Consider the following 11,386-nt stretch of genomic DNA (forward strand, 5'->3'; position numbering starts at 1 on the left):
TATTATTATTATTATTATTATTATTATTATTATTATTATTATTATTATTATTTGATAATTGATAACATTTAATAAATACATATAAATCTGCTTTAAAATATTTTAGTTTATTTTTTCTTATAAACATTGAGTTATTTGTTTATTGCATGCTACACCTTTTCTTTATTAAGTATAAATATTTTGTGAATTTCTTTATTTTATAGATTGTTTGGTGTAACACCTTACTACACAGAGTTTTACGCTTAAGTCGTAGAACAGAGATAGTGTGGTGTTACGGACCTCTAAACAGTAATATATATATATAATAGTGGAAAAAGATAATATACTAGGAGCCTTGAAAAACAGGTAAAACAAAATCGCAAAATAAAAAGCGCAATGCTCAACGGAAGGGATTACTTGCGTGCTAAGAAACCTAATAGGAACATGATAAAGATAAGCAAAAGAATAAAGGAAAGCCAAGGAAACAGCATAACTAGCCCCTGACTCAGCCTGCGAAACTAAGGCTGGCCGGAGGACATATATATACATATAAACATACAAAAGTATCCCCAAAATACACCAAAATACTAAAGTAAACTCCTATCTCTCCCTCAACCTCTAAGAGGAGCAGCATACATAAGTTACTTGGAGAGTAAGCTAAATACATATATACATATATATATAAACAGAAAACCAAAATACACCCAAGGACTACTTCGCTTCCCAGGATCCAGACGCCTAGCGAGGAGCCTCTCGACCTGCATCTGAAAAATAACAATACAATATGGAATGAGAACCGGAGGTTCTCAGCATGGTAAAAGTACCACACGTATAATAAATAAGGTCCTAAGAATGCCATAGGCAATCCTAGAACTCCGTTATTCAGTTATCCAACTTAAGTACTAAACAGAAGCCATAAACAGGGGTAGGTATTCTAAATCTACCTAACTTACTCAAGTCCAATCCTAACCTAACACCAAACCATTTCTCCATCTCCTCCATCCCTCCATCATCCATAATGCAACAGAAACAAGCAACAAAGCAAGTTCACGCACAAGTAATGAGCAGATAGTACAAATAGCAAGTATAACAGGTAGCAGGGGATATATATCAATTAGGCAAACCCAGGAAATGTATAGCAATCAAAACAAACAAATGCATATGATGCATGCCTGTCCTATGGCTAATGAGGCCCATCTGTCGGTTATCCAGCCAACCCGACAAATCCGAAAACCTTAGACTGTCCCCCGTCGCGCATCCCCAAGAGTCTATGCATAGAGTTCACATTCATTCATCATATAATCACTCAATGGGGCTATCCATACCGGAGAATTTATACGTGTCCGGTCACCCTTACGACGTAGGATCAATAGAGTATCGAGATTCAACCTGGAACATGTGGTGGCGAGCCACGGCTTTTACCCAGGGAAACTCGTATCTCAAATATCATTATTCATAAGCCATGGAAATTATTATCAATACATCATCAAATATCAAGCCTTAGCGTTAAACTTCGTTAACATTCTTATTTTCTTCATAAAAGCCACCATTTACAACTTTCTTCACCCTCAAGTTATCTTGTTTTTCTAGCTTCTTTTATCTACTGGACCTAGAACCATACTTTAAGCCTTAAAGGGAAGAAAATGGAGGTTTAGAAGTGGTAAATTTGTTTAAAAACAGTCAAAACCGGTTTTTGCAGCAGGCAGCATCCACGCGTACGCGTAGGCCACGCGCACGCGTGGAGCGTACATCAAGTCACGCGTACACGTGAGTCATGCGTACGCGTGAATATGCACACACGCGTACGCATGCGTCGCCAAAATTTCATGCCACGCGTATGCGTGGATGGGTATTTTTAAAAAATGGGCAGAATGCCCATAAAGCATTCTGCAACCAGTTTGCCACCCTGCAACACAGCTTTATACACCAAACTTGCAGCGTCCATAACTTTGTCTACGAAATTCCATTTTTCACAAAATGGATATCAATTAAAAGCTCTTAAAACCATCCATTATTTGCAACAATTAATTATAAAACTCACCTAATTAATCAATTTTAAAAATTTTAAGGATTAAATTGATTAGCTAGATAATTTATTAGTGTTAAATTTAATTTTTGTTTGATTCTAAAGTATTTTTTAAAGATGAAAAAAATTATTGAATAGTTGTTAAAAAAAGTATTCCATCGTTTAATAGTTGTGCAAAAGAAAATATATGAACGAAAAAGATTGTTTAATTGTTAAAAAAAATTCAACTGTAATCTACCTCTAAAGTTTTTATTAAAAAAAGAATAGTTAAAAAAGAAAAAATGATGGTTTATGAGCAAGACATACCAAGCTATGTGGGCCAAGGGTGCAGCAGCCTGTTAACCCTTTGCCCTCCAGCCTACGCCCAAGTTCCGAGGCCCAACTTTCAACTTGGAGAGGACAGGACAGCATATTGCAAATCCATTTAGCCCTATCAAGAATATTCAAGCCCATGTTCCATCACAATAATATTCCCACTCAGGTCACAAGCTCGTATTATCAAGTTCGAAAAATATTACACCTTCTCATAAGTTTTATAAACCCATGTGCTTTAATATATATGACCGAAGTGAGACTTGTCAAGCGAAGAACTTAGAACAATGTTATAAATATTTGAATAAAAAATTTGATCTCTAAAATCTATTTTTAAAATATATATATCTGATTCTTTTCGCCTCATTTTTAAATCTTTTAGAGGCTTATTTTAATATATTATTATTTTGTGAATTTTTTTTTAACAATATAAACTTTCGAATACCATTTTAGTAGTTTATTCTAGATAGTTATAAAACTCAACTTAATTAATAAATTTTAAAAGTTATAGGGATTAAATTGATTAGTTATAAATTTTATTAGTGTGAAATTTAATTTTTATTTGATTTTAAAATTTTATTTTTCAAAAAATATAAATAGAAAAGATTATTTAATGGTTGTGCAAAAAAAAAATAGTATATTATGAGAGATCTTTTTTTAATTGTTGTAAAAAAAAATTCAGTTGTAAATAAAAACAAAAAAATGAAAGGCCCAATCCACTAGGCCATGCGGTCTGAGAAAGCAGTGACCTGTTGTTCCTCTATATTGTCATGAGTCAAGCTCGGTGCTCTATACTTAGAGCTAACAGGACAGCAAGCCCAAATCCGCCACACTAATGCCCCTACTTAGGAAACAAGCTAGCGTTACCAAGCTTGAAAAAGCAGTTTCTCTTCTCCTAAACAATATAAACTTCTGTTCTTTAATAGGCATATGTGAGACTTTACTCCTACCATCGCTGGTCCCACCATAAACCCCTAACCCTCTTCTCGGCGGTGACTCTGACTTCCCTCGCAAGTCCTCCGTGGATTCTCCCTCCGTCGCTGCAAACCCGTGACCTCTTCCGCTGCCACCACTGGTTTTCTTTTACTCCGTCAGGTGCCACCACTGTTCCTTGTCTTGACAGGTAAATCTCCTTAATTCAGAATTGCTTTCAATTTTTTATTTCACCATTCTGAATCTGATCCTTCTTTGTTGAAATTATTTTCTATCGCACTGCATCGTCATCCACTCACATTGGCGTTCCTATCACTCTATTTCATTTTGTTGTTTCTCTGTTATATTGGTTTATAGGTCTCTCTGGTAATTGAAAAGGAAAAAAAAGTCAATAATAAAGGGTGAAGAAAAAAGAAAAGAAATCAGAGATAAGAGAAAATGGCTACACTAGGTGGCAATCGTGTGGTTGAAGGAAGCCAGAACAGCATTGAGATCCAGAACCTTGCTCACTTTGCTCTTGAAGAACATAACAAAAAATCAGTTCTTCTTCTTCGTCTTCTACTTCTATATTTCTAATTTTTTTTCAGATAAAATATATAATTCATTTTAATTTGGGTTATTTTTGTCACTTTATTAAAGTCTTGTGCTTTATGTTAGTATGTTAGTGGGGTTATTATTCAAAATTGGGTTATTTTCTATGTGTAATAATAAGGGAGATTCTTATTTAAGAATTAATACTTGTATGATTTGAAGTATTATTTTTAGTTCGAATGAATTGAGAAAATACAAGTGATTAATATTTTTGTATTTGAATAATATGTTTATAATTTCTAATTTCTGCTGCAGAATTCAAGCTTGGAGCTTGTGAGGGTGATAAGTGCAAAGGAGCAAGTAGTTGCTGGAAGCATATATGAAATAACTATGGAGGCAAAAGATGGTGATGAGAAGAAACAAGTTTATGAAGCCATGGTTGAACTTCAAGGAGCTGCAAGAGTTCAAGCTTGTTACTGATGATGATGATAATGAAAATGATAATGCTGCTTCAGTGTCTAGACCACTTATCTAGCTATGTATTTAATTTTCACTAATATATGTATGGAATAAATGTAGCTATGCTCTGAAATACTATAATGGGTGTAATATTATTAATATATCATCAATAGAATGTATAAAAAGTTAAAAATTACTTATTGATGGAACATGGAAGTTATAATTGAGAGTATGGTGACATTTACTTGCTGATTTGCATTATTGTTTGCTTTACAACGAAAAATTTTCTGTTTGAGTTTCTTTATGACCTTAAAACAGCTAACTAAAGTACTATAGTGTAAAGAAAATAAAACTAAACTACCAATAGAAGTTGTTATTTTTTGCTAATATTTTAATTATTAGACTGATTTTTTAGTTTTGTAATTCGATAATATATTTTTAATTTATTTTTTAAAATATTATTTGTTAATTGCTAATAAAAAATAATAAATTTTACTATTTTTTTTTGTGACTAAAAAAAACATAAAAATCACTTAAGTCAGAGAGGACATCTTTTCTTCTTAATAATCTCTTCAACAACACTATAAAAGAAGAGAAATTCAGAATAAGATAGATTATATTTAATTGTTATCTTTACTAAAAGATTAACAATTGAGTTCGATGTTCTCTGAATCAAATGAATGTGGACTACATAGTTTTGCTGCAACATCTCACCAATCTTACAGAAAATGTCATTGTTATCCATTCGCATTATAGCAAATTCTTTGTTTATAATAAGATAAGCCTCCAAATAATTTGTTTCACATAAGCCTCCTTATTCCTACTTTTTCAGGCCAAACAAAGACCCATTCAAATTGCATAAAGTTCACACCATTTTATGAGTCCTACCAGAATACTTGCAACATAACTCGTCAATCACTAGCCAAATGGTATTGCTCAAAAAGACTAGCAACGTAATTTAGCTTAACTACATTGATAGGAGGATGGCACCAAAAATCAATCAAAGAGATATCATTAGTCACTTGGTTAGTATGCTTAACAATATCATATTCAGCCGCATAATATATAATAAATATGAGAACCTTATCCTTGTTCCAACTGACATTTTGATTAAAAATATCATTGTTTCTATCTCTTTAAATTCACTAAAGTCTTGCAATAAAGACCATTTCTCTGATCTGAAGATTAACACGAAAACAACCCCAAAAATCCAAAGATACATCCCCACTTTTCATTTCCACCTTCAAGCTATTCTAAATATATTTAATTTGATGGGAAAAAGACAGATAGGTCCCTAACTTTTTAAATTTTTGACAAATACATTCCTGACAAAATTTAAATACAAAAAAGTTCCTAACTTTAACAAACAGGGGACAATTTAGTCTTTCCGTCTATTTGCCTCTCATACACCAAACGAAACTGGTTGACGTGGCTGAAACGGTGTCCAGGTGTCCGTTACAGTGCCACGTTGGAAGGGGAATAAAGTTCGAAGGACAAATAAGTCCTTGACGTCATTTTGCAAATAAAGTTTGAAGGACAAATAAGTCTTTGAGAATTTAGTTCATTATACTTCTATTATGCTTCTATTATGAGAATTTAGTTTATAAAATTATACTTGTATTTTGAAATCTAGTTAACTTGTATTCTGCAATTTAAATTATTTGTATTAAAATTGTAGAAATTGGGCTTGTTCTGTTTCTACTTTTTTTTTTTTTTAAATTGCATTAGTTCAATTTTAATGCATTTGTGTATTATATTAGAATTTATTAAATTGCATTAGTTTAGTTTTCATCATACCAGTGGCATTAGTTAGCATGAGTTCATTTATACATCAAGTTAACATTAGTTCATTTGTGCATCATTCATTTATTAAGTTAGCATTAGTGCATTTGTGTATTATATTAGAACTAGTATTATTATCCATAATAACATTACGAGAATATTTTTTTTTTAAATTATAATTCACTTTGTTCTAACAGTATAAACTATGCATGGCACAAAAGATTTATAAAATCAAACTATTTTTACAAAAAAAGTCTTAAGTTGACAAAAGTCAGATGAGAGAATTTAGGAAAAGAGTTTATTAATTTTGAAAAAAAAAATATTTTTTCTCAATTTTAATAAGAGTGTCATGTGACACATTTGATTATTAAATTAGATAGTAATATATGATACATAATATAGGTATATTTCAATTGGATAGTAATATATGATACATATAGAAGCATAATGAACTAAATTCTCAAGGACCTATTTGTCCTTCGAACTTTATTTGCAAAATGACGTCAATGACTTATTTATCCTTCGAATTTTATTGCACCAGACACTTGGACACAGTTTCAGCCACGTCAGCCAGTTCTGTTTGGTGTATGAGAGACAAATAGACGGAAGGACTAAATTGTCTTCCGTTTGTTAAAGTCATGAACTTTTTTGTATTTAAATTTTGTAAAAAATGTATTTGTCAAAAATTTAAAAAGTCAGAGGCTTATATGTCTTTTTTCCTAATTTTATTATAATATTTGAGACAATGTCCTATGGTTTCATACGTTCGTTGCACTTAGTGATAAACATCTGTGATTATTAAATATCTGCGGAAATAATAGCTAACAGTCAAAATAATGAGAAGTGTCAGAGGTAAGTAACTTTTGTGATTTGTAGCCATTAAATAACTATTAATAATGATTTTAATTGTGTAAAATTGGTCTGAAATTTCATCTAATAGCTCATTTTTTCTTACTAATTACATATGGACCAAAATTTAAAAAAGTTTTTAACCCTCTAAACTTTTCCAAAAATAATACCATAAAAACAGCCAAATTTAGTCCCTTGACCTTCTCAAGAATACTCGTACCCTAGAGTCACAACCAATTTTTATTGGAATCCTATGCAAAAATCTCTTAATAGTATTATAGGTCTAGAAACAAAGTATCAAATAAATTTTGGAGTAAAACCAAAAGTAATTTTTGAAATTCGCTGTGCTCTAAAAAGATTTTCAAAATTTCCATTATACTAATTTAATTCTTGATATTAGAAAAATACATTATATTAGTCTCATTTTCGTTTTCTGTAAAGGTAGTAACATGTACAAGATTAACTTAGGGCAATTTTTCAAATCCCAGAAATTAAATTAATATAATTAAAATCTTAATAAATTTTTTAGTGTAAATCTCACATGTCTCTTTTATGCTATTTGAATTATAATTCTTTGACAAATTTAACTTATTGGTTATTACGTATTAAAAATATTTAAAACTTATTAGTTACTAGTTTATTACAATGAAAACTAAGTCAACTACGATTTAATTAAACAGAAAAAGGGGTAATAAGTTCAAAACATTCAAAACGTGATCCAACACAAGCTTCCACATCTTTCTCTTCTTCCTTTTTCCCAAGCAACACTGTAACCGCCGCGAAGAGCTTGCAGCTCAGCTTCCAATGGCGGAAACCGAATCCACCGAAACCAGCAACGTAGCCATCGTCTCACTCTACTCCAACTACCTCCGCAACCGTCTTCGCGCTTTCTACCCCTTCCATCCATCCAATCTCCTCCGCTTTCTCTCCAACCTCGCCGCTCCTTTCCGATCAATCCACCACCGCCAATGCATACCGCTTCCTCTCCCTTCCAATTTCCGCGACTCTTCCATGTATGCTCATTCTCATTTTCCGATAACTTCTAACTGAATTGAAATCGAAATCACGTGCTTCGATTCTACTCGTGAATTTAATTTCTCTGCGTTGTATAATGCCTTTTTTTTTCACGTGCAATGATGCTAGGTTTAGGTTTTGATTATGATGATGTTATCTTGCAGGATCATAAAGGAATCTAGAGTGCATGGTGTATTGGAGGATATACTGGAACATGTTTTGTTGAACTTGCATAGTATAGAGAAGAATCTCCAGTTTTGGCAATCTAAATCAGAGGTTTTATTTTATTTTATTGTTTTCGTTCGTTATTATCATGATTTTGTTTTGATACACTCTTTAAGATTTACAGTTTTTCAGCATCTTTAGCCATGATATTCAAATATGTGTGTTCTGCAAACAGTTATGCTTGTAACTTGTTTATGTGTTCAGAAATCGGATGCTAGTAAAGCTTATTTCATGGTTTTTGAGAGGGGTCCGAGCGCTTTTATCAACGAAACAGCTAAGTTGTTGTGCGGAAATGCTGCTCAAGGATCTTTGGTGCAGAATCTTTGCCAGACTGCGTCTGTTTACATACATGAGAGGCTAACGGTTTTGAGTAGCTTGAGATATGCTCTGGCAACATTCTTAGCTCAGGTGTGCTCTGCTGAAATTCCCGCCTTAGTTTTAAATCATTATAATAATTGTTTTTTGCGATCACATCAAGGAATGTAGTTTTGTTATTAAGTAATTTTCATCAAGTTGAGACATAAACTTATGATTTCAGTTGTTGACTTAAACTCTTGACTTGGTTTTCAGTTTTACGTGGAAGTTGATAAAATTGGAGAGGAGTTGGTGAAAGATCCACAGCATAAGCTGCCTTCATTGTTGGTTAGGCTTAATGAAATGTTCTCAATATTAGAAAGTTCAATCGGTCACCTACATGCAGCGCATCAGGTATACATGAATAAACTAATTGTTCCTTTTTCATGTTATTCTCATTGCTGTCGGCCAAATTTTGTTAAAGTACAGTTTACTCCAGTAAATTTTCAACTTGTATTTGGTAATTTTTTTGTCCATATTTAACCTTTTCTTCCTGGAACCAACATTCACTTTTCAGACTGATTCTTCTGTTGATGGAAGCTATTCAATTCCACTGCTGTTTAAGAAGCTGCCGGAAATAAATCAGGAGGATTCCCAGTGGACAGATTGTGAAATCAGGGATGCTATCAATTCTATATATCAAAATTTACAAAAGCTGGATTCTTACATATCTGTTCTTGTAAGAGCTTCTATCTTATGATGTCTTGTCAATTTCTCAAGGAGATGACTGTCATAAATTTTTGCTTATATTTGTATGGTAGTTGAGAAAGTGTTTATATATTAGAGTTCTACTAATAAAACTGGCCTTCTAATGGTTAAACTGTGTATAAAGTATAAATTGTAAACTATTTGTAACTTAAGATTGTGAGCAAGAATAAAAAAGGATCTATTCCTCATAAGTTCATCGTTCAATTTCCAGCAGCTAATTCTTTTAGTATTGGTAATGTTTATTTCCATTGCTGTTTAGCACTCTTGAACTCATAGCTATTTTTCTTCTGTAACATTTACAAAAGACACACTACGGAGTCCTCTAAAGGAATTGCTGTTTAATCACTATGTATTACTAGAGTCTCCTTGTCTCAGATATCAGAATGATAGATATTTGTTGGTGATTTACTGATTATAGTTTTCAACTGTGGTTTTTCCCAGAGTTGGCTTACCAAACTTTTCATCTTGTTATTTTATCACATTCTCTCCCTGTCTCTCCTGTCTTCACCTATGAACCAACTGTTAGGACCCTTTTTCTTAACTTTGTGAATTGTGAAGAAGTTAAATAGTAAACCCTACCATCAGGTGTTATTTGTTGGACTTTATAATTCATGAGTACATACATGCTGGATACTACTTGAGCCTCTATAGTCTCTCCTCCCTCCAACCTTGCCTCCTTGGTTCCTTAGAAGCTGTTGAAATGGAAAAATTGTCTTGACTGGAGTCAATATCCAGCTTCTTCAACCTACTATATATATATGGAGTTTCATGAATCGAACAATGAATCAACTATTTGTTAGGGTAAAACTAGTTGGTTTACGAATGACTTCGACAAAATTCTTTGCTGGAATTTTTTGTTTTTATTTTTTTTTCAGGTTACCAACCACAGAAAACCAAGGAAAATAACCCAATATTGGATTGGCTATACATGTGGTGCAATTGGTCTGTCTGCCTGTTCCATTTGGCTCTTGCGACATAGTAGTTTGATGGGAAGTTCTGATCTTGATAATTGGGTTCAAAAAGCAAAGGATTCTACAGTTGGCTTTTATAAGGATCACGTGGAACAACCGGTACAGTTCTTGACTAATACTAACTATCATGCATTTTCCCCCCATCTTCTTTTTCTCTATGTGAAAATACTCTTGGACAAAGTAAAGGGGGCTTGAACTCGAGATGCCCTTATGAGATTCGAAGTCTAGTTCCCATTATTCAGTTTACTCAACCTGATTTTTGCTCTTAATCTATTGATAATTAGCAAGAACAAAATAAATAGTATTAAGAAGACGTATTTGATAATAATTTATTCCTAAAGGATCATGTTCTACAAACAGTGGAGAAAATGGCTTGTCTTCTATATTCTTCCTGCCTCTCCTCTCCATTCAAAGAGAAGAATGGAACAATGATTGATATTTTCTATAGTCTAGTTGATTTGTGATGCACTTAGGTAGAATACAATTAAAATCCATCAGAGATAAGGACAATATTTAGATTGTTATTTCCCATCTTAATTTAAGCTTGTAATATTTTTATTTTATTTTATAAATTTAATTTTGATGCACTGACAGTATAAAACTTCTACACAATTGTCCAATCACATCCGTTTTTTTGGATAACCATTCCGCAGTCAAACTAAAAAGTGGTTATTTTGCTGATGTGACAATACGTAATTGGATGCACGTGTAGAACTGCTTTACACTAACTGCCCATCAAAATTAAATTCTTTATTTTACTATCTAAATTTTACTTGTACTTATACTTCCATAATTCCTTAAAAGCTATTAGTTGTAACTAAATTACATCCTTTGAAATCGTCACTAAAGATTACGAATCATAAAGTAGCATAAAATTATAACTTATAAGCCTCTTATAGTTCAATGGATATCCAGATTTTGTCCATCAAAGATGATCTATTCGAGACATTCAAGAAGCAGAGTATTATGGACCCTGCAGAGCTGGAGTTGACTTCTGACAAACTGCACAGGTTGTTGGTTACACACATTGTCCCTCTTTTTCTATACTCAAAAATCAGATATGTATACAACTTAAAGGAACAGATTGTTTACTGTTTTTTATGTTGATGCTCTGTACACAATATTTATAAAAGAAAAACAATGCATCAATGAAAGGAAAATTTCAGTTTCTTATTGAAATTTACACCAGTGAATGTAGGATGATAATTTTTCTAATCCTGATGGTTCAATGATTCAATCTACT

The 11,386-nt window shown here is 32.5% G+C and overlaps 1 protein-coding gene and 1 pseudogene across 1 annotated transcript in view; both read left to right on the top strand.

The window, feature by feature from the left end:
- LOC107634106 lies at positions 3,119 to 4,489 on the top strand (annotated as a pseudogene).
- Positions 7,561 to 11,386, top strand: part of LOC107632332 (protein DGS1, mitochondrial) — a 7,292-nt gene continuing 3,466 nt past the window's right edge. Inside the window, exons 1-7 of the mRNA XM_016336027.2 lie at positions 7,561 to 7,884; positions 8,050 to 8,161; positions 8,315 to 8,518; positions 8,681 to 8,818; positions 8,982 to 9,143; positions 10,048 to 10,242; positions 11,059 to 11,153. Of these exons, the coding sequence (XP_016191513.1) occupies positions 7,676 to 7,884; positions 8,050 to 8,161; positions 8,315 to 8,518; positions 8,681 to 8,818; positions 8,982 to 9,143; positions 10,048 to 10,242; positions 11,059 to 11,153 (1,115 nt within the window). The 5' untranslated portion in view covers positions 7,561 to 7,675. The remainder of the gene's footprint in view (positions 7,885 to 8,049; positions 8,162 to 8,314; positions 8,519 to 8,680; positions 8,819 to 8,981; positions 9,144 to 10,047; positions 10,243 to 11,058; positions 11,154 to 11,386) is intronic.

Source organism: Arachis ipaensis, chromosome B03 (assembly GCF_000816755.2).
Source record: "Arachis ipaensis cultivar K30076 chromosome B03, Araip1.1, whole genome shotgun sequence".
NCBI classification, from domain to species: Eukaryota; Viridiplantae; Streptophyta; class Magnoliopsida; order Fabales; family Fabaceae; genus Arachis; species Arachis ipaensis.